Source organism: Polyodon spathula, chromosome 23, assembly GCF_017654505.1.
Source record: "Polyodon spathula isolate WHYD16114869_AA chromosome 23, ASM1765450v1, whole genome shotgun sequence".
NCBI lineage: Eukaryota > Metazoa > Chordata > Actinopteri > Acipenseriformes > Polyodontidae > Polyodon > Polyodon spathula.
Window position 1 is genome coordinate 1,685,208 of NC_054556.1, and position 23,972 is coordinate 1,709,179.

The following is a 23,972-nucleotide window of genomic DNA, read 5'->3' on the forward strand; positions in this document are numbered from 1 at the left end:
ATGTATGAAAACTACTCAGACAGTGTCCGACAATGGTATCTTCCTAGAGAGGGACCAAAAAGCAGGGGTGTAATTGTAGTTTCTTGCTCGTTTTAAATATTGCGTTTAGTGGCGATGAATAAACCTCGATGATTTTTAAGTGTGTGATTTGTTTAATTGTCTTCAGATTTCAAAAGTTTACTAACTATGGGTGTTTTTTAAACCATAGCACTTTTTATAAAATAAACTCCCCTATGTTTCTCACCGCCAGTCCGTCGGCCCTCATTTCCTTTTATGGAAACAAAACATATGTTAGGCGAAACCAAAAGGAAGCGAAATTGGGGGGAGTGCTATTCTGAAATCCATGTCATTAGGACGGTAATGAAATTGTCTCTGCTATCAAACGTTCGTGTGCGTGTATTTATTATTTAGTTTATTGTGATTAATGTGCTTATTTTAAAAAGGTTTAAAGTTGTTTTTTTTTTTTTTTTTAACTGGACAATTGAGGTCACTGCCCCAGTCTCCCTTTAGCGTTGGTACGCTCCGGGCTGCGGCCGGGGGCGCGCATGATCCGGGGGCGCGCCTGTGCCCGAGTGTGTTCTTGCGCTTTCATTAGCTGCTTGGAGGAGTCAGAGACATGGTAAAGAAGCGACTTCTTACTGTGCTGTTGAATGCATTGAGTGTGCTGCTCCGAGGCGCTGGGAATGAGCTCCAGGGGGGCAGGGGGGCAGGCTGTGAGTGCTGATCTGGACCGGGCCATGCAGGAATGGGTTGTGCGTTTAGAGGCGACCCCCGCCCAGTGGCGCTGGCTTCCTCTATTCAGACTAGACAGACTCGCGAAAAGGGGGGTGTTCGTGCTCGTCAAAATCAGGCTTTTATATTCCTTTTTATAAAAAGGGCTGATGTTAATTGTGATGCTTCCTGTAGTGCAGTCGAGTCGAGGTCTGGACAAGGGCGTGAAGGCTTGCAGTTAGTATCTTTGTAAATCAGATGCGAGGTTACTGTTTCCTGTATCAGAATGATCTTGGCAAACACGGCCAAATAGGGGTGTGTGTGTGTGTGTGTGTATATATATATATATATATATATATATATATATATATACTATATATCATATTAGATATATACATATATAGGGCGCGGTGTCGCTTTTCTTGTGTGAGAAGTGTACAGGTACTAACAGGTACGCAGGCCCTGCGGTGCAGTACTGTGATAATCAGGGGTGTGTTTGCATCTCGACTCGCATTGCCAGTGTTATTAGTGTTGCTAGCATGTAAGGTATGCAGTAAACTGCCAGCTCATTTTCCGTACCGCTGTTGCCTTGCTTTAGTGATGGATAGCGGCTTGCTTGTGTGTGTGAAGTGCACGAGTGGTTTGTAATGGAATGTAGTGGTAGTTTTTGGACTGTCTGCAGATCAGCGCCTTTCTTCACCAGTATGTTTAGAAGTGCAACGCTTTTCCGCTGTCGTCTTAGGCAGCAGTGTTTTAATGACACTGGTGCAATTGATCAGAATCAGATTGTGCAGAAATAGGCATGGAAATAAGACTCCTGTTGCAGAGCAATGTCACCCATTCCAGTTTTTAGTATGTGCTTGATTAGCCCCAGTGTGCAGGTGAGTCTTACAGTTTTAATATGTGCTTGATTAGCCCCAGTGTGCAGGTGAGTCTTGCAGTTTTAATATGTGCTTGATTAGCCCCAGTGTGCAGGTGAGTCTTACAGTTTTAATATGTGCTTGATTAGCCCCAGTGTGCAGGTGAGTCTTACAGTTTTAATATGGGCTTGATTAGCCCCAGTGTGCAGGTGAGTCTTACAGTTTTAATATGTGCTTGATTAGCCCCAGTGTGCAGGTGAGTATTGCAGTTTTAATATGGACTTGATTAGCCTCAGTGTACAGGTAACAAGCTCAGGTGAGTCTTACAGTTTGCTTCCAATTATAGATTTTCTGCTGCTGTTTTATTACTTTAGTGTTACTGCAAATCTAAGATTGTGTACATGTTAATCATTTTAAACTAATTGATGTGTGTTCTACAAACTACACACACTAATATTACATCATTTGACTCACTAGCGATTATACAATCACAGCAGTTTTGTTTGACTTACGCAGCTCTCCCTGCATTGAAACGAAATAAAGGTAAATAACACTTGACCATCACAATTCATTCATTAAATATTGAAGAGTGATTATTATTTTTTTTTTTAGTTTCTCTGCATATAAAAGTACTTTAGCAGTTAGGTGTAGGTCACATTTTTCTTTGATCCAGGTCTGTGAAGGCAAAACAGAAGCCAAGCATTAGCATGTTGAGGCTAGCAGAGTGGAGCGCTGCTTTGCTTCTGAGTTTGCTCAGTTTTTAGAGAAGTCTCTGCAAGCCTGTCTGTCCCTGGGGTAATTCTGTGTTTGCAGATTCCATCCACTAGGGGATGAGCTCACTTTGTTTCAGTCAGTCTGTCAGCATGTTTCACTGCTACTCTGATCATGTGTGTTTTAATGTACACTTAATCCAGAAAGCTGATGAAGTAGAAACAGACAGTGCTTCAGTCGTGGTGTGTGTTGAACATGGCCTGTTTAAAGGTTTGCCTGCCTTGGGACTGTACTGTGCCTCTAACTTAGACTACACTGTCCTTGGCAGTCTTTTCAAACCCATCCAAAGCATACATGGGATGCTTCAAAAGGGCTACGTGCTGTAGGCTCAGATCACACTGTTTGCTTCTTTATAGTGAAACATGCTTGCAGCATGTGTGTGTTCCGTGTGCTGCATCGCAGGGCTTCAGTGGTGAAACATGCTTGCAGCATGTGTGTGTTCCGTGTGCTGCATCGCAGGGCTGTCAGTGGTGAAACATGCTTGCAGCATGCGTGTGTTCCATGTGCTGCATCGCAGGGCTGTCAGTGGTGAAACATGCTTGCAGCATGCGTGTGTTCCGTGTGCTGCATCGCAGGGCTGTCAGTAGCTCGCGGAGTTGCTGACTGATTTACAGGGTTGCTTGTGTGCTTGTTTGTTTTAAGGATGATTGAAATGAGCCTCACTTCTCCTTTTCACTTGTCCTGGGAATCAGGCAGTGCAGCATTTGGTTTAGTCCCTCAGTCACTGAGGATTACAAATGCACAGACAACACGGGCATCACTGATAAAACAAGACGATGGAACAGGTGCAATGCGAGAACTCGCTGCAGACGTCTCCCAGCCTAAAATCTGAAAGGAGAAGGGTCTACAATAGGAAGCTAAACCTGGGTTCTGTCTACACCACTCTGCTCTGACTTCCGCCCTTCTCTCTCTATCCACTTCTCCCTTTCTCTACTCAGAACGCCACTCTGCTCCGATCCCCCTCTAACATTCTCTCTCTCTCTCTCTCTCTCCCCTGTCCTCTCCTCAGACAGCCACACTCCGCCCGTATCTCAATGCAGTGCGCGCCACTCTGCTCCGATCCCCCTCTAACATTCTCTCTCTCTCTCCCCCCTCCTCTCCTCAGACAGCCACACTCCGCCCGTATCTCAATGCAGTGCGTGCCACTCTGCAGGCAGCGCTGTGCCTGGAGAACTTTTCCTCTCAGGTGGTGGAGCGGCACAACAAGCCTGAGGTGGAGGTCAGGTAAGCAGCGGGGCTGGGCTGGGTTTACTGGGTGTCTAGGGAGCTGGGGAGGTCAGCTAGTCTACCACAGTGCGTGGCTGATTTCACAGACCCTGGTTAGCACTAACCTTGGATTAACTAATGTAACTTTACCCAACGTAACTTTCTAGTAGGTAGACTAGTCCAGGATTAGTGCTGTTCGTGGACCGGGAAATCAGCCAGTTGCATGAACCCCCTTGCTCTTGGGTTCAGGGGTGTGTTACAGAAATCGCTTCACACTCTACAAATAGACCTCCTAGGTAAGGGAGCTGTATTGTTCAGTGTTCTTGTCAGATGTGTTTCCAAAGCGCCTGGTTGCACAGACCTGGCTCTGCTGTGATTTTGCTGTTCCATGGTAATGTTGCCTCAGGGAAGGGATGGGCCGAGGCTTGTGCTAATCAGGGTCTGTTTTAAAGCGGCCGGACTGTGATAGTCATTGCTGTCGCTCCGCTCATGTTAACCTTACTAAACCCCTAACTTTCATCAACTTGTGCTTGTGTATAACTACCACCCATAAAGAGCAAAGTGATTGTTATTAATAATGGTGCTGAACGCAACCACGTTCTCATTGCGTACACAGTGAGTGCAAAGGGGCTGGGGCAGCATGTGAGGTCACCTAGTTAAAATGAACCCACAGGCTCTTTCCTGTTCTGTGCTGTGCTTTGCTGCAGTGTGTGGCTCACCCTCCCTTCCTCCCTCACTCTCTCCCTCCCTCCCTCTCTCTCCAGGAGCAGCAAGGAGCTGCTGCTGCAGCCAGTGATTATCAGCAGGAATGACAAGGAGAAGGTGCTGATTGAGGGCTCCATCAACTCTGTCAGAGTCAGCATCGCTGTCAAGCAGGTGAGCATGTATACCTGGGTGTTCCCGAGTAGGCAGGGCGGTATTGGCACTGTACCTTTCAGAGAAACTGGTTGCTGCTCATTGGCAGATCCGTTCTCTACCTTCACGAGTACAGCTGTGTGCCCCTGTGCGCTGCTGCTCACTTTGCTGTGTGCCCCTGTGCGCTGCTGCTCACTCTGCTGTGTGTCGTCTCCGCAGGCCGACGAGATCGAGAAAATCCTGTGCCACAAGTTCATGCGCTTCATGATGATGAGAGCGGAGAACTTCTTCATCCTGAGGAGGAAAGCAGTGGAGGTGAGGAAAGAGGGAGATAGATAGAGAGAGAGCCCTCCACAGCTCCCTCCCTTCGTCCCTCTGTCTGTCTGCAACAGGGTGCCATGCGCTAATTATGAAATTAAATACACTAGTAACGATGCCTTTGACAGTCTCTCTCAGGGATAAGTCAGCTTCCACTTCCCCTCACTCTGTCTCTCCCCGTCTCTCCAATCTTCTTCCTCTCTGTTATTGACTGCTCCCCTCTCTCTCTCCCTGTTATTGACTGTTCCCCTCACTCTGTCTCTCTCTGCTCACAGGGATATGATATCAGCTTTCTCATCACCAACTTCCACACGGAGCAGATGTACAAGCACAAGCTGGTTGACTTCGTCATCCACTTCATGGAGGAGATTGACAAGGAGATCAGCGAGATGAAGCTGTCGGTCAACGCCAGGGCCAGAATTGTGGCCGAGGAGTTCCTCAAGAATGTGAGTCCCTCCGGCACCTGGTCTACTCTAGAACCAGAGCCTAGACCGAGAGAACACCTGGTCTACTGTAGAACCAGAGCCTAGAACAGGTGAACACTTGGTCTACTCTAGAACAAGAACCTAGAACAGGTGAACACTTGGTCTACTCTACAGCAAACACACACATCATACACCACTCCTACTCTAGAACCAGGATACCGTGCGCACTCTAGAACCAAGGTGCAGACACAGAACACAGAGCTGCTCTAGAAGCAGGGTGCATTCAGGGAATTTTGCAATGAAGTTAATTTTTCTTTTTTGTTTTTCAGTTCTGAAGAGGCTTGCCTCAGTCCTCCTGCTGATCACATGACCAGGGTTTCAACATGGCATCTCCTTAGAAGGCAGGGCCAGGGGAGTGAGAACCCAGTCAAAACAAGAACCGCAGAGGAGCAGCCAATTCATTCTGGGGGGCCTGGCACTTGATTGGCTGGCTGATCCAGGCTCATGAATACTAATGTTGTCATCTATTCTATATGTATATTTTTTTCATTTTCTGCTAATTAAACAGAAGCAAACGCAGGGCAGGTCCTCTCAATCCACACTGGTGTTCATGAAGGCTGGAGAGCTAGCTGAGTGAGACTCAATTAGCAGCGGCTGCTTTATTTTATACAAACGCCTGGTTTTTTGTCTTTTTTTTTTTTTTTTTTTAATTACAACCAACTTACAAAAAAAGTATGCTTCTATTTTGACAAACAATATACTATAATAATAATAATAATAATAATAAACCCCATTACGTGCTGGTCTATCTTGAATTGTATTATTGTTGTTAGCAGCAGGCTGCAGTAGTTTTGGTTCTATGCAGGATGTGCTCTGAGGAAGGGGAGAGGCAGAGGGAGTTGTTTCCTTGGAGATTGTGGACATTGCTGTTGTGGAAAACTTTAAAAAAAAAAAATGTTTTAGTCCATTTTGTATCAGCTGAGTTTTCAAGGGCAGTCTTAGTGCCTCCCCTGTGCTGTACAAACGCTCTAATGAGGCTAGAGATTGATCAAAACTAAATCTACTGTTTAGTAACATTTCAGACCATTGTTCTGTAAGTGTCTTACCTGGGATCCACACGCACACACACACACACACACACACACACACACCTTTCAAACTTAAACGCCATCAGTCTAGCTAGCTGTTTTTACCATGCTATCTGAAGTTTTTAATTTATCAATTTCTTTTCTGCATTGTCTGTCTGTGTGTGTGTGTGTGTGTGTGTATATAATGTTTAAAGACATTGATGAAAACTTTTCCTTGAATGTGGTTTGTTTTTTGGCAATGAAACTGGTTATGTGGCAAAAAAACGAGCCATACATTCTTTGTGCTTTAATTGTGTTTCCAAGAAGACTGAGGAAAACTGGCTGCCTGGACCCAGCACCCTCACCTCTCCTCTCCACCTCCCTTCAGAGTTTAATACACAGGCAGCACGGCAGAATATGAGCTGCACTCCCCCACTTACAAACTGGGACAGCTCTGCAGTGATCCCACGCTCGCCACTTCCCCTCCCCGCTATTGCAGCCTTGATTACTCAGACTGCTGACTGCTATTTCGCAAGCAATGTGCTTGATTATTAATGTTTAGGAGAAAGGGCTGCCTTTGTGCTAGCGCCGGGGATGACAATGTGAAAGACGGCTGTTTTCTTTTTTCAGAATGATATTGTATTGACGTTTATAGCATCCATTAAACACATTCCATCAGTGCATAATTTAGAAATACTAAAATAAGTATGATTTCATTTAATAACAAGCGTGCTGACTCGAAGTGCTTCTGTCTGTATGTCACTGCAGTCATGGAAAACTCAACAATCTGGAATTAATCGGGTTTATTTTACAAGCGAATTTCTAGCGAAAGCTCGCATCAAATTGCACCGTCTGCAGCCTCAGGCACACAGGCACGAGGCCGCAATTTGAGCCCCGACAATATCTGAGCGTCGCCGGGAGACGGTTTCTATGGAGACTGTAAACATAATGCAGAGCCCTGGCGCAGGCGTACTGGGCGCATGATGTTATTTCATGCGGTGGAGCGACAGCGTGAACACAGGTGAGCGGCTGAATTCTCGCAGGTAAATTCAAGGGTTAATAATGTGTTGTTAATAAGAAGCTTCTAGTCATAACGAGTCGAATGTGAGGAGTAATGGTTTAGACTTGTCGTGTGGTGTTAATTATAATTACATACTTATCAAATCTATCCCGCTGTGCGTGGACTTGCCCGTGCAGTGTTGTTTTGCTTGTAATAATAATAATAATAATAATAATAATAATAATAATAATAATAATAATAATAATAATAATAATCCAGATACAACAACACTGATAATAATAACCATTTTATGTTAACATTCCATATATATGTACTGTTTAATGTTAGTTGTTTTATATCGTTTACAGCTACCTGGATGGCAAGTTTATGTAGAAAATCTTCCCCTTTTTTCAGATGCATCATATTCAGCAAGAAAAGGGAAAGACCGCGTTTATAGCAAAAGAACCTGTCTTTGTTTGACAGAACCATCACCCCGGTGACTTACAGCAATGCAAGAGATGGGAAGATTCTGAAACGATTCGTCCTGGTCGCTGTGTCAGTCAGCAAGGTCTAGGGACGAGTTCAGAGGAGCTGGGGAACTAGTTCTCCGCATGGATTATTAGAGATTGTAGAACTGGTTTTGCAAAACCAAACAATGCATAGTGTAGCGTGCATGGGGGAAGGCAGCAGCGGGGCTGGTAGGTGAGGTTATTACAAAAACACAGACATAAACCTGATATACGCTCCTTGCTGTTGAGGGGGCTCTTTGGTACAGCGGTATCCGCGCTATGCTTCAGTGCGAGAGGTCCCGGGTTCCGCCTGTGTGTGGATTGCCTCGCCCGGTCAGATGCGCCTGTCTGCGTTAACCTATTTCGCTACAATATAGTAACTTGGAGCTGATACCCACTGTAATAATCACGCTGCTCTGTGTGTGTTACAACTGTGTACTGTATATTTTTGAGAAATGATAGGATTGTAAAGTGTGGTGTAGCATAGTGAGTGGATTGTACAGCACAGGGGAGCAGGGATATAGCACAGAGGAGCCCTGATCATGTTGCACAATAATTCAATGCTGAGCAGTGTTGGCTTGGCTTCCTGCTTTTAATAAAGCGTTCCTACAGCGGGACACATTAGTGACGTCCCAGTTGGTAAAAGGCACGGAGAGGGTGCTGGAATAGCTTGCGAATGCCAAGATCGCAGCAGGAAATATGCTTGTTTAATTACTCTTCCATGAGTGTGGTAACAGATTCATTCACATTCATTCCTGTTTGTGACAGATGGAGGGTGCCCCAGAGGCAGGAGGAGGGAGACAGAGCGAGGAGGAGCAGGAGGAGAAGGAGGAGGGGGGTGCAGACACTCAAGGGAACGGTGACGCTGTGACATACCCCGGTGTCCAGAGAGAAAGGCTGAATCGAGGGGGAATGAACCAGCGCAAGAAAGCAGGGAGGAAATCTGAGGGCACTGACTCTAATGGAAAACTCAGCAGGAACAACCTTGAGAGGCTCAAGAACGCCAAGCTGCTGGCAGAGCGAGCCATCAAGGTGAGGAGCCGACTGCACTCCCCCTCCCTCTCACTCTCTCACACACTGTCTCACACGCTGTCCCTCTCACTGTCTCACACGCTCTCCCTCTCACTCTCTCACACACTGTCTCACACGCTCTCCCTCTCACTGTCTCACACGCTCTCCCTCTCACTGTCTCACACGCTCTCCCCCTCTCACACACTGTCTCACACACTCTCCCTCTCACTGTCTCACACGCTCTCCCTCTCTCACACACTGTCTCACACACTCTCCCTCTCACTGTCTCACACGCTCTCCCTCTCTCACACACTGTCTCACACACTCTCCCTCTCACTCTCTCACATGCTCTCCCTCTCTCACACACTGTCTCACACACTCTCCCTCTCACTCTCTCACATACTGTCTCACACACTCTCCTTCTCACACACTGTCTCACACGCTCTCCCTCTCCCTCTCTCACACACTGTCTCACACGCTCTCCCTCTCTCACACACTGTCTCACACACTCCCTCTCACTGTCTCACACGCTCTCCCTCTCATTGTCTCACACGCTCTTCCTCTCACTGTTTCACATGCTCTCCCTCTAACTGCGTGTGCGTGTGCGTGTGGGTGGGGGGGGTTGAGACTGCAGGTTTTTCCTGTGAGTCCTGTACATGCTATTTGTTTTTAACAATTGCTTTGCTTTCCAGCTTTCGAGGACAGTGTATAGTGATTGCTCTAGAATCAGTCAAAACAAATATAAAAAAAGACAACTTGTCAAAACAAAAGCATGAATCATTTGGGGCCAAGGTTTTAAGAGTCGAACCCTCTGATTTGGGGGTGTCTTGCTGGGCCGACCCTGCCTCTGCACCCCTCGTTGACTCTGTCTTTCGCAGGCATCGTGTGCATGGACCGGCTGGATGACATCTTGAAGCTGGTGGACAGCGACCCCACCATGATCAAGGACAGCAAGTGGGTGGTGCAGAAGTACCTGGAGCGCCCCCTGCTGGTCTATGGCACCAAGTTTGATGTGCGGCAGTGGTTCCTCGTCATGGACTGGAACCCGCTCACCATCTACTTCTACAAGGAGTGCTACCTGCGCTTCTGCACCCAGCCATTCTCACTGGACAACCTGGATAAGTGAGCTCTCTCAGTATTACACTGGAGTCTGAAACTTACCTGGCAGGTGAGTTCTCTCAGTATTACACTGGAGTCTGAAACTTACCTGGCAGGTGAGCGCTCTCAGTATTACACTGGAGTCATGACGTTGTCATCGATGCTTGTCTGCATTCCCTCTCCCCCCCGTGTGCCGGCAGCTCTGTGCACCTGTGCAACAACTCCATCCAGAAGCACTACGAGCGATCCCAAAGCCGGAACCCGCACGTTCCCCATGACAACATGTGGTCTTCACTGGACTTCCAGGCTTTCCTGCGCAGCCGCGGGCAGGAGTCCCTGTGGGAGGCCAGGGCTGTGCCGGGGATGAAGCAGGCAGTGATCCACGCCCTGCAGACCACGCAGGACCTGGTGGAGTCGCGGCGAAACAGTTTCGAGCTGTACAGGGCTGACTTCATGATGGGGCCCGACCTGCGGGCCTGGCTCATCGAGATCAACGCCAGCCCCACCATGGCCCCCTCCACCCCCGTCACCGCCCGGCTCTGCGGGGCTGTGCAGGAGGACACGCTCAGGGTGGTGATCGACAGGAGGGCCGACCGCTACTGCGACATCGGGGGCTTCGAACTCATCTGCAAACAGGTGGGTCGGGAGAGGGAGGGACAGGTAAACTCACTGGCACACACTGGGAGCTTGGAACTCATCTACAAACAGGTTAGGCACAGGTGAGGCTCAGCTAAATTACTTAAACAGTAGGAAAGCTGTAACATCATTATGACTGTAAACTATATATAGTTTACTAGATGCAAACTTTACATACATTAAGTAGCCCAGTACGTTTGTTTCTTTGAGCTGTACCCCACAGTAACAGGGTCCCCTCCCCTCTCTCTACCCAGTGGAGGTACCCCATACGTGGGGATGAACCTGCTGGTGGAGGGTGCCCCCCTCTACACAGGAACAGCACCTCATTCACTGCGCCTCCACCGCGGCAGGACCAATCTGGGCGCAAAGAGCCCCCCAAAACAGCACAGCCACCCCCTGCGAAACCCCAGGACCTCCCGTGGCAGACCCCCACCCCTGCCCACGGATCCAAGCCCATCCGTAGGACGCACATCTCCGTGAGTGGCAAAGAAAACAACCCCAAAGGACCGCCCAGGGCTGAGGAGTCGGCCCCGCCCAAGCCCCGCCTTCACATTACAGCCACGCCCCCTAAGAGCTCCCTGACAGCCCTGCAGACCCCCAAGCCCCTCCTTCACATCACAACCACGCCCCCTAAGAGCTCCCTGACAGCCCTGCAGACCCCCAAGCCCCTCCTTTACATCACAGCCACGCCCCCTAAGAGCTCCCTGAGAGATCCACGGGCCCCCAAGCCCCTCCTTCACATCACAGCCACGCCCCCTAAGAGCTCCCTGAGAGATCCACGGGCCCCCAAGCCCCTCCTTCACATCACAGCCACGCCCCCTAAGAGCTCCCTGAGAGATCCACAGGCCCCCAAGCCCCTCCTTCACATCACAGCCACGCCCCCTAAGAGCTCCCTGAGAGATCCACGGGCCCCCAAGCCCCTCCTTCACATCACAGCCACGCCCCCTAAGAGCTCCCTGAGAGATCCACGGGCCCCCAAGCCCCTCCTTCACATCACAGCCACGCCCCCTAAGAGCTCCCTGAGAGATCCACGGGCCCCCAAGCCCCTCCTTCACATCACAGCCACGCCCCCTAAGAGCTCCCTGAGAGATCCACGGGCCCCCAAGCCCCCCACAGGTTCCGGAGCTGTCGGGCTGAAGTTCACCAGCTTCGACACCCTGGAGTTCAAGTCAGTGAAGCAGCCTCGCGTTGTGGCCTTTGTGGATTGTGACTCGTGGCAGAGCCCCCCCTGCCGGCCCACCCGTGAGCACTTCATGCAGACCAGAGTCTGTCTGCCCTCCTTTCCCTCCCTGGAGATCATCAGCCTGCAGCATTCCCTGAACCTGGCGCCCAGCCCTCGCTACCACAGAGCCGGGCCTCGCACTCACAGGGGTCCCAACAACCTGGAGCTAGCGTGAAGCAGCTCGCTGCGGGGGGCCGGCAATAACACTGCGTGATAAAGAAAAGCTATACGGGTTTTAGAAAAACGTAAAAACACCGGGAGCTGTTTTTTTTTTTTTTTTTATTGTTTTAACTAAATTATCGATGGTGAATCTAAATGGATCGACATGTTTTATTTCATGATTTGGTTTCCGTAGTTGAAAAAATGATTGCATGATTGAAATGATTGCATGATTGAAATGATTGCATGATTGAAATGAGCCATAATCATGTTTGCACTCACCCAGTAAAGAGGCAGATTTAGTATCGGTTGAACAGCAAAGAGAAAAGCAAGTTGTTTTCATTGCAATATGGGAGGATTCTGTTATCCAGTTATTGTATGAGGTGTTTCTATTGTTTTGTATTCATTTATTGTCTTCATCACTGCACTGGAGTGCAGTAAACCCAAGATTTCATTCACTTGATCTGGAGTGACCCTTACATTAAACATTATCCATGTGTGACAGGGCAGAGTCTGGGCGTGAACCGGCACCCCGCACCCCGCTGGCAGGCATCTGAGCCGCTATGCAAAAGAGCCGGGCTAGTCTGCAGTCATGGTTTTAGAGCTTTTAACATTCATTAGTCATTTAGCAGACGCTTTTATCCAAAGCGACTTACAGAGACTAGGGAGGTGAACGATGCATCAACAACTGCTGCTGCAGGACCGAGACGGCACAGAATCTGTAACGGCAGGACATCACACAGCACTGTCTGGTGCGCAAAACTGCTGCACACTTAATCGTGCAAGATATAGAGAGACTAAAATGACAAGCTTTTGACTAGAATGAAAACACTGAGAAGGACTTGTAGTCGAATCGCTTGTCATTGTATTTTGAAGCTGCATTTTATATTTCTTTCTGAACCCTCGAAGGCCTGAGTGGATTCCAGGGGCAAAGGGCTGTTAAAGTAAACTTGTGAGATTGTCCTCTGTGTACAGATATGCTTGTGGAAGGGTCCAGTGTTAGGGTAGGTACGTTTTCCATTGCAGGGACTTAAAGGTGTCCATGGTTAGCATGGTAAAACAGCCTTCATTGTGTGACAGATAATGTGAAACAGATGTTTTACACTGTGGAATTCTGTAGGATTAAGAACAGATGTAAACCAAAACCAGATGTTTTAGACTATGGAATTCTGTAGGATTGAGACTGCGCATGTTCAGTTGAGATTCACTTTATATAAGCTTAGAGGGGATGACACGAGTTTGAATTGCCCAGGTGAAATGAACTCACAGCTGCCTCCGGACCGGTTCTGAAAGGATGTTCCCAGTTGAAAGTAATGGCTCATTACCTTTTTGACTGCAATTTACGTGTCTACCACTATTCGACTAGAAGAAGGGGTTGCAATCATTGTGAGGTTTCTGTATCTTGAATAAGCAATGAATGTAAACCAATGTAATTATGTACAGACTCTTATAATCTGTTAAGAATAATCTTTCATTAGTCAATAAACTGTGGAATTGGAATAATTATGAAAGTACAATTGCCTGATAGTTACCACACCCTAGTCAGGAGCTGCTCTGAAGCCCTGATCCGGTTCAGTCACGAGCTGCTCTGAAGCCCTGATCCGGTTCAGTCACGAGCTGCTCTGAAGCCCTGATCCGGTTCAGTCACGAGCTGCTCTGAAGCCCTGATCCGGTTCAGTCACGAGCTGCTCTGAAGCCCTGATCCGGTTCAGTCTCCCCATGTCCTTACACTTACAGTACTGTAAGTGAACCGTGCACAGTTACACCACTGCATTAATATGAATATAATGTTAATATCCCCACCCCTTCCAACTTTCAAACCAAAGTTACACTTCATTTTAGGGTCAGAAAAGATAAAGAATACATTCCTTTAAATATTTAACGGATAAAAAAGAGCTCAAATTAAATTGAAAGCTTCTTCCCCTAAATCTTTAAAACAAAATGTTTTTTTTTTTTTCAGACCTGGTGTGCCAGGATTTGGTGTCTGCTAGTACTGTGTGACCACTCCCCATGGTCAGTGGTTTGTGTGGAGCGGCTGGCAGGGTGTTGCTCAGAAGCGCCCCCTGGGGGCTGGGCAGGAGAAGCAGGAGGATTATGACGTTGTGGACACAGGGTCGCGAGGTGTTCGGCGCGGCGGTCAACGCTGTGCTCCCTGAGAACATGATGCGCGGGAGGCTGGCTCTGCGGGGAGAGCGCCTTCTGGTGGACGGCAGGAGCTTCGCGCCGACGGGGAACGTGCACCTGGTGGGCTTCGGCAAGGCTGTGCTGGGCATGGCAGCCATGGCAGAGAGGATTCTGGGAGATCACCTGGTCAGGGACGTGGTCAGCGTGCCCCACGGGATTCAGGAGGCTCTGAGGCAGGCAGACAGGCAGGGGGTAAGTGTCACAGCTCTGCTTTTTGGATGCTATTGATAATGACAAGGAAAACTAGATACTGAGCAGAATGACTTGATCACTGGCACACACGCCAAGGGGGCATGCATGCCAGTAAAAAAAACCTATATGGGGACATGTTGAAGCTCTGGCCTCAGATGAGGCTCGGAGGGAGTGTGTTACCTTTGTTGCATGAAAAATGTATTGATTGTGACGCAGGGACCTGCTGGTTAGCCCTGACAGTTGGATCACAGTGCTGAAGGGAGCGCGACACAACCTCCCAGACAGAGACGCCATGGAGGCTGCCAGCGCCATCAGAGAGCTCGCCAGTGGGCTGGTGGAGCAAGACCTGCTCTTGGTGCTCATCTCCGGTGAGCAGAACACTCCCGCTGCACCAGGTTTAGTACCTGCATCATTGTTCGTAGTGCTAGATCTGAGCTGGATTTCGTTAAGAGCAATATGCTGTTTTTATTAATAACGTATTTTCATGATGCAAACTGCCGCAGTTTAGATGAGCGGAAGGGAGCTCAGGTGGGGTTGCTGTCTTCACTGGCTGTGTCTGTGTTCCCTGCAGGAGGGGGAGCTCTGCCCTCCTACCCGCCCCCACCCCCCCGATCACCCTGGAGGAGAAGCAGAGTCTGACCTGGCAGCTGGCCACCATCCAGGAGATGAACACCCTGCGCAAGGCGCTGTCTCAGCTCAAGAGAGGAGGGCTGGCCCGCTGCGCTCACCCTGCACAGGTGGAACTGCACAGGGTTCAACACTGCAGACCTGGTTACCTGCACAAGGTTACTAACCCGCACTAGCTCTGGGGGTTGAGAAACTAGTGCCCACTATTGCATTATTATTGTTATTCTAAAATGATATTACATTTTACACTGAAGTTAAATCTGAAGTTAATTCTATTCCATTGTTAACTCTATAGAAACTTGCCTGATCGCTGAACAGAAATTCAAGAAACTGTGTAAAAGACAATTGGTACAATAAATAGTTAATGATAAGACTTCCAGTCAAGCCCCAACCCCCTAGAGTTCTGTTAAACAGTTCAGTTTATTCTAACCATTTTAAATAACTTCCAGTCCAGTGCATACACTGTCACTGCAAACTGATAGCAACCCCAGTGCATACACTGTCACTGCACACTGATAGCATCCCCAGTGCATACACTGTCACTGCACACTGATAGCAACCCCAGTGCATACACTGTCACTGCACACTGATAGCAACCCCAGTGCATACACTGTCACTGCACACTGATAGCAACCCCAGTGCATACACTGTCACTGCACACTGATAGCAACCCCAGTGCATACACTGTCACTGCACACTGATAGCATCCCCAGTGCATACACTGTCACTGCACACTGATAGCATCCCCAGTGCATACACTGTCACTGCACACTGATAGCAACCCCAGTGCATACACTGTCACTGCACACTGATAGCATCCCCAGTGCATACACTGTCACTGCACACTGATAGCATCCCCAGTGCATACACTGTCACTGCACACTGATAGCATCCCCAGTGCATACACTGTCACTGCACACTGATAGCATCCCCAGTGCATACACTGTCACTGCACACTGATAGCATCCCCAGTGCATACACTGTCACTGCACACTGATAGCAACCCCAGTGCATACACTGTCACTGCAAACTGATAGCAACCCCAGTGCATACACTGTCACTGCACACTGATAGCAACCCCAGTGCATACACTGTCACTGCACACTGATAGCAACCCCAGTGCATACACTGTCACTGCACACTGATAGCAACCCCAGTGCATACACTGTCACTGCACACTGATAGCAACCCCAGTGCATACACTGTCACTGCACACTGATAGCAACCCCAGTGCATACACTGTCACTGCACACTGATAGCGACCCCAGTGCATACACTGTCACTGCACACTGATAGCAACCCCAGTGCATACACTGTCACTGCACACTGATAGCGACCCCAGTGCATACACTGTCACTGCACACTGATAGCAACCCCAGTGCATACACTGTCACTGCACACTGATAGCGACCCCAGTGCATACACTGTCACTGCACACTGATAGCAACCCCAGTGCATACACTGTCACTGCACACTGATAGCAACCCCAGTGCATACACTGTCACTGCACACTGATAGCAACCCCAGTGCATACACTGTCACTGCACACTGATAGCAACCCCAGTGCATACACTGTCACTGCACACTGATAGCATCCCCAGTGCATACACTGTCACTGCACACTGATAGCATCCCCAGTGCATACACTGTCACTGCACACTGATAGCATCCCCAGTGCATACACTGTCACTGCACACTGATAGCAACCCCAGTGCATACACTGTCACTGCACACTGATAGCAACCCCAGTGCATACACTGTCACTGCACACTGATAGCAACCCCAGTGCATACACTGTCACTGCACACTGATAGCAACCCCAGTGCATACACTGTCACTGCACACTGATAGCAACCCCAGTGCATACACTGTCACTGCACACTGATAGCAACCCCAGTGCATACACTGTCACTGCACACTGATAGCAACCCCAGTGCATACACTGTCACTGCACACTGATAGCATCCCCAGTGCATACACTGTCACTGCACACTGATAGCAACCCCAGTGCATACACTGTCACTGCACACTGATAGCATCCCCAGTGCATACACTGTCACTGCACACTGATAGCATCCCCAGTGCATACACTGTCACTGCACACTGATAGCATCCCCAGTGCATACACTGTCACTGCACACTGATAGCGACCCCAGTGCATACACTGTCACTGCACACTGATAGCGACCCCAGTGCATACACTGTCACTGCACACTGATAGCATCCCCAGTGCATACACTGTCACTGCACACTGATAGCAACCCCAGTGCATACACTGTCACTGCACACTGATAGCAACCCCAGTGCATACACTGTCACTGCACACTGATAGCAACCCCAGTGCATACACTGTCACTGCACACTGATAGCGACCCCAGTGCGTACACTGTCACTGCACACTGATAGCGACCCCAGTGCGTACACTGTCACTGCACACTGATAGCATCCCCAGTGCGTACACTGTCACTGCACACTGATAGCAACCCCAGTGCATACACTGTCACTGCACACTGATAGCAACCCCAGTGCATACACTGTCACTGCACACTGATAGCAACCCCAGTGCATACACTGTCACTGCACACTGATAGCATCCCCAGTGCATACACTGTCACTGCACACTGATAGCATCCCCAGTGCATACACTGTCACTGCACACTGATAGCAACCCCAGTGCATACACTGTCACTGCACACTGATAGCATCCCCAGTGCATACACTGTCACTGCACACTGATAGCAACCCCAGTGCATACACTGTCACTGCACACTGATAGCATCCCCAGTGCATACACTGTCACTGCACACTGATAGCAACCCCAGTGCATACACTGTCACTGCACACTGATAGCAACCCCAGTGCATACACTGTCACTGCACACTGATAGCATCCCCAGTGGATACACTGTCACTGCACACTGATAGCATCCCCAGTGCATACACTGTCACTGCACACTGATAGCAACCCCAGTGCATACACTGTCACTGCACACTGATAGCAACCCCAGTGCATACACTGTCACTGCACACTGATAGCAACCCCAGTGCATACACTGTCACTGCACACTGATAGCAACCCCAGTGCATACACTGTCACTGCACACTGATAGCAACCCCAGTGCATACACTGTCACTGCACACTGATAGCAACCCCAGTGCATACACTGTCACTGCACACTGATAGCATCCCCAGTGCATACACTGTCACTGCACACTGATAGCATCCCCAGTGCATACACTGTCACTGCACACTGATAGCAACCCCAGTGCATACACTGTCACTGCACACTGATAGCATCCCCAGTGCATACACTGTCACTGCAAACTGATAGCATCCCCAGTGGATACACTGTCACTGCACACTGATAGCAACCCCAGTGCATACACTGTCACTGCACACTGCTCCTGCTCACACCCAGCACTGCTTGCTGATAGCACATCATTACATAGAAGAACAAAACAAAAACAATAGACTTTCATCATCAGAACTGGTAGAATTTATTAAAAATCTCACAATGAATAATCCACACAATGTTACACAAAGAGACACTTGTCCACTCTCGACACTGCAGGCTGCTCGGCAGAGAAGATGAACTCCCCTCATAGACGCTGATGTTTATATTCCCATGGTAATGAAATGACCTAATTCGGCTGGTTTCAGAGATCCAGATTCGCCCTGATCTACCCTCGGTGCTCACCGGGCTCTGTGAAACCAGCCTGCACTGTTGTTATGTGTAATGTGTAAAAACAAATGTGTGCTTTTGATCAATCTTGTTTACCGTTTCACTGGTCCTTTGTTACTAGTGTAATGAAAGGAGGGGTCTAATAAAATCCACCGTTCAAGAAACGTCAACAGGAATAAAAAGAATAAACAGTCATGTTAAAGGGAGTTCAGCATTTAAAACACACGCACGCACGCAGAACTGAGCACCAGCGGCCACGACTGCAAACCGCCAGTCTGTTTGCACAGCTGTCTGCCAGCTTTGCTCTGGGAACACAGAGCACAAGGCAAACGGCTCAGTAAACACCCCACTTTTTTAAAACGTGTTTTTAAAGAGCAGATCAAACTTGTCAATTCAGAGTTTCCATTCCAGTTCTTGGAACACCATATCAGGTTGAGAAGTGTACAGAATTATTTAGTGTTGATATAAGTGACAGACAGGACTTTTACCAGACATTACACCAGCTTGATACCCCCCCGATCTAACAGTGTAGCTCGAGAAACACCTGCAAGTCTGAAGCTTCCTCAATTCCAGACACGTCACTCAGTGTCAATGCAGAGTCGAAATAAAAATAACACAAGAGAGATATACTGCAGCTAATAAATGTGCTTAGCAACAGAACTGAAGTGCTAAAAATCTACTGACAAAATAGGGAGGACTAGGGAACTAGAACTAGTGTCTCAAAAAATATTTTTTATTAAATAATAATCATTCAAAAAAACAAAAATTAACTGAAAGCCCCCTTGACCCACCAGGGAGCCCTACTGTCTTCAATTAAATTAATGAACTAGCGCCCTCTATTAGTCAAGTCAAGAAAATCATCCCGTCAGCTTCTATCCAGCGCTCTCTCCGGCCATGGCCTCTTTCTCTGGGACAAATTCCAGGGAATGTGCAAGTCGGAGACTCTTCAGTACAGTGCCCCTCTTTGAGCAGCAAGGCAGAAGTGGCATGGAGCTGTACTTTGTTTTTGTACTCCTCATTTATTGGGTTTGATGTTGATTGCTGCTGTGGCGTGAGCCTCTTGCCAGGTCATCAGTGTTAAAGAGAAATTGTTCTGATTAGATAAAGGTTTGGATTGATTGACTGATTGGAGCCGCTAACATTAGTAGAGCTTCCAAACCCCACGATTGAAAGTGCTGAGATAGAAAGCCATTACTACCTTGCAGCTCTACTAAGGCTGGCACCTTCCACAGACTACGGCCCTCAGTGGTGAAAGCACAGGGCCGTGGTGTGAGAGTGTGGGTCTGCACCCTGGCTCACAGATGAAGAACAGCACCGTGCCTGCCCTGTGTGAGCCAGTGTGGGACGGAGAGGTACCATCTGGGACCAGAGTGACCACCGTCTGGAGAGCACTGAACACAGGATCAGAAAACAAGCAACAAGATTAAAAGTGCACAAGTCTAAATAACTGCGGGGTTACCCTGGTTTAAAAAGCAAAGACAATCCGGAAAGAAAGAGAGCTTAACCTCGCGTTTAAAATCCATGTGGTTTCCGTACCGCTGATCAGCCCGAGTGCGATGAGTTCAGCTGCAGCTCTTTTCATTCTCAGTGGCTTTGGCTTGGAATACGCAGATATCTCAAAGACTTGGGTCACCAGGTGACTCCATGCACACTAGGACCGTTTGGGACAGGTCAGACTGTTCCCAATGCATGCTGGTAAGTGATGTCCTGCTGTGAAAGGTACCTGAGACAGGTCAAAAGGACCAGAATGCACTGCGATGCGAGTGGAAAAGCCTGAACTGTCTCAAACTGTCCTAGTGCACATGGAGTCATCTGTTAGCCAGAGTAAAGCAATGTTAGAAAGCTAACTCAGAGAAATGTGATTTCGAAACGCTGGGTAGCACTCCGTTGACACCTGAATTGAATGTAAAGCATTGCTGATGGAAATAACCAAGGTTCCCAGGAGTTCAATCTTCAGAAGCTGCCTATTAATTCAAGCTTGGACAAACGCTCTCCCCTTGCAGAGAACAGGTACTTCACGTGCAGTGCATGATTTGACATCGTTACAAACTGGGGAAAGTGTCTTTCCAGTGCTGAGACAGCTCTGAATGTTTCTCTTTGCATCCTGATTACAATTTACAATGTGATATACAGTAAATTATACACATGCACAATTTTCACTGATATCACTAGGAACAGTCTCCCATTAAGTGCCACCATCCTCAGTTGAGGCTAGTTTGTAATTTTTGGGAGCATTTTGAAGTGTCACCTACCAGTTATTTAAATGTTCTCTTTAGCTAAATTGTTATGATAGGATTTCTCCAAAGAGCATTTAATTTGGTACTTAACGGGTTCCTACGAATATCAGTTAGGGATCAAAATAAATGCAAAACCAATTCTCAGCCGTGCAAAAGTGAATACATTGCAATGAAGAGCTGATGCAGACATTGAGGGAGACGCGAAGCCAGAGGCTGCAAGCAGAATTCAACTGAGCCCCCAGTCTGTCAGAGAATTAGCCTGTATACAATAAATACCCCGTTAGTTAGGGCAGGAAGGCTTGGGATTCACTGCTTCCCCTGGTGCCCTAGGTTAAACCTGTGCTGTTTTAAAAAAAACACAAAATACAAAGTGCTACATCTACGAGCCAAGGGGGCGGGCCACACGTCTCTGAACAACCCTCCTCCAGATGTGACTGGTTGAGATGCAAGGCTCTACAATCTGATTGGCCACACAGGCGCGGCAGGTCACAGCAAGGTCCTCACTCCCGCCGTGGTTTGGAGCCGTCCCCAGCAGAACTCTCCCTGGAAAAAATCAAATAAAAATGTCATTTCAAATAAACAAGACACTGTAACCTTACACTGACAATATAACTATTCACAAAAGAGACCGGCCCTAATAGAGAGAAAAATCACTATGCGCAGACATGTGTAGCAGTCCCCGTGTTGAAATGCACAGCCTTTGTAAAACGCTACAGCAGAAACAGCCTAAAAGCAGAGTCTTTTGCTTTTATATTGAATTTACTAGGATCTTACACAATCCTATTCCTAATATAAAAAGCATCACTAGCTCTGCCCCTCAACTTCAACAAAAGCAAGGGAGTCAGTGTTTCATACCCCTTCCGTCTCCACTGCCCCTCAGTACACAAGCCCTGCCCCTCTCCATCACCGTGGGGACCCCGCTTCACCCCCCTCCCGTCTCCACTGCCCCTCAGTACACAAGCCCTGCCCCTCTCCATCACCGTGGGGACCCCGCTTCACCCCCCTCCCGTCTCCACTGCCCCTCAGTACACAAGCCCTGCCCCTCTTCATTACCGCGGGGACCCTGCTTCACCCCCCTCCCATCTCCACTGCCCCTCAGTACACAAGCCCTGCCCCTCTCCATCACCGTGGGGACCCTGCTTCACCCCCCTCCCGTCTCCACTGCCCCTCAGTACACAAGCCCTGCCCCTCTCCATCACCGCGGGGACCCTGCTTCACCCCCCTCCCATCTCCACTGCCCCTCAGTACACAAGCCCCGCCCCTCTCCATCACCGTGGGGACCCTGCTTCACCCCCCTCCCGTCTCCACTGCCCCTCAGTACACAAGCCCTGCCCCTCTCCATCACCGTGGGGAACCTACCAGCCGTTGAAGTTTGGTGCTGTCTCTGGGGTGCCTCCATTCTGGCCACCAGTGCCTGCGGAAGAACAAAGACATCTGTCACATCAACCTGCCATTCAACAGGGGCTCCGTCACATCAACCTGCCATTCAACAGGGGCTCCGTCACATTAACCTGCCATTCAACAGGGGCTCCATCACATCAACCTGCCATTCAACAGGGGCTCCGTCACATCAACCTGCCAGTCAACAGGGGCTCCGTCACGTCAACCTGCCAGTCAACAGGGGCTCCGTCACATCAACCTGCCATTCAACAGGGGCTCTGTCACATCAACCTGACAGTCAACATGGGCTCCAGCGCAGCGATCCGTTGCGTATCAGCGAGTTACAGGACATAACATAACAGGAGACAGGGTCACAATACAAGGATCCACAGTGATAGAAGACAAAAAGCAAAACATTGCTCATTAAACAGCATCAAATAATTGTGTTTCATTCTCATCACATAACCTTGTACCAAAAACTACACGTTACCATCCTTTCCAGGTGGCTATGCAGGAAATAGGACTCCTACTGCAAGGCACTTTGACTCTTTCCAGGTTTTAATACAAGCTAGATTAGCCACAGTGTACAGGTAACAGACTCAGGTGCGTCTTATTAGACTCATAGTAAAACCAGGCATGGATCGAACTGCTATGCAATGAGTTTTATTTCCCTCCCTGTGATAGTTCGAGGTTTTGGTTTGTTTACGAAGAGGTCTGTATATGATGTGGTCTAGGATCCGTGGACAAACTATTCAGACCAACAACAAATAAAACGAAACAAACCGAAAAATAAAACATGAACAGCTGTTACTAGCTAGGATTATGACTGGCACTGAGGCTGCTGCACAACACGAACTCACCTTCTCTAACCCTAACCCAATGCAGCACAGTATTGATCTTTCACTGATGTTAATCAATGACAGCAGTCTTTTAGGGGGCGTTTTACTGGCAGTATAATTTGTACTGGTATAGCAGCCCCCTTAAAAGACCGCTGCCAGTAGATTTTGTACTGGTTTGAAACACTCTGATAATAATAATAATAATAATAATAATAATAATAATAATAATAATAATAATAAGATCAAAGCTACTCAGCTCACCTTGCCGGTAGTACATGTCGTTGACAGTTGTCCCGTACACTTTCCAAGCAAAGTGAATGGACACCAGACTGATCAGCAGCCAGCCCAGCAGGATTTTGAAGATCGACACTCTCGTATCATTGGCGGCCCAGTCTTGACCAAACTCCGTGAGGAAGGACAGCAGGCAGTCTACAGTATACGAGACGATCTCTAAATACCACGGTGCCTCCATTGCTGCAGGACAGCGCTGGCTCGCAACATTACAAACACGCTGCGGGCTTTGGGCAAACTGTCAGCGCCTTCCGCCAGCACCATCCACCGAGGCGGAGAAACCGTGCTGGCAGATTGCATTACTGCTTCTAACGATACTTTCTACATGTACGTACAGAAAACCTACACGTTTAGGCCACTTATTTTCAAGAAACGCGATTCTCTTGAATGCTAATGTAATAACTGGCTTGTCGTTCTGTTTTTTGTATTTTTGTATTTTATTTATTGTATCGAATCTGTTGCTGTGGATGCTAAATCAGCGTCACGTGATGTAAGGCAGTCTGTGCCCAGGCAAGCTGAAAGTGCGGGGATCGGTTTACTCGCTGTGTTTTCTGGGGAACACTGCTAGTGTCAAATAAAGGGGTATCGAGTGCAGTGCCTGAGAGAGTGGCGTTTGTTTTTATTAGCAGGAGATTTCAAGACATCTCGTCTGCCAAGTCAGGGATGGCAACAGAAAGCCGCTCATTGTATGG

General features: G+C 48.4%; 3 protein-coding genes across 3 annotated transcripts; 2 read left to right on the forward strand and 1 right to left on the reverse strand.

Annotated features, from left to right (window-relative positions):
• The first annotated feature begins 537 nt into the window (after positions 1–537).
• Positions 538–14,018, forward strand: arpc4 (actin related protein 2/3 complex, subunit 4). Its single transcript, XM_041225475.1, has 10 exons — positions 538–619; positions 3,448–3,566; positions 4,313–4,424; positions 4,623–4,718; positions 4,997–5,167; positions 8,491–8,754; positions 9,426–9,444; positions 9,612–9,855; positions 10,032–10,467; positions 13,809–14,018. The coding sequence occupies exons 1-10, from the start codon at positions 617–619 to the stop codon at positions 13,944–13,946; spliced, it is 1,602 nt and encodes a 533-aa protein (XP_041081409.1). The 5' UTR covers positions 538–616; the 3' UTR covers positions 13,947–14,018.
• LOC121298228 (glycerate kinase-like) lies at positions 13,948–15,376 on the forward strand. The gene is made up of 3 exons (XM_041225211.1): positions 13,948–14,224; positions 14,441–14,592; positions 14,796–15,376. Exons 1-2 carry the CDS (start codon positions 14,009–14,011, stop codon positions 14,453–14,455), a joined length of 231 nt encoding a protein of 76 aa, XP_041081145.1. The 5' UTR covers positions 13,948–14,008; the 3' UTR covers positions 14,456–14,592; positions 14,796–15,376.
• Positions 15,377–18,759: 3,383 nt separating this feature from the next.
• Positions 18,760–23,607, reverse strand: LOC121298069 (T-cell leukemia translocation-altered gene protein homolog). The gene is made up of 3 exons (XM_041224851.1): positions 23,251–23,607; positions 22,130–22,184; positions 18,760–21,313 (listed from the first exon to the last, which is right to left on the reverse strand). The coding sequence occupies exons 1-3, from the start codon at positions 23,459–23,461 to the stop codon at positions 21,271–21,273; spliced, it is 309 nt and encodes a 102-aa protein (XP_041080785.1). The 5' UTR covers positions 23,462–23,607; the 3' UTR covers positions 18,760–21,270.
• Between the last annotated feature and the right edge of the window lie 365 nt (positions 23,608–23,972).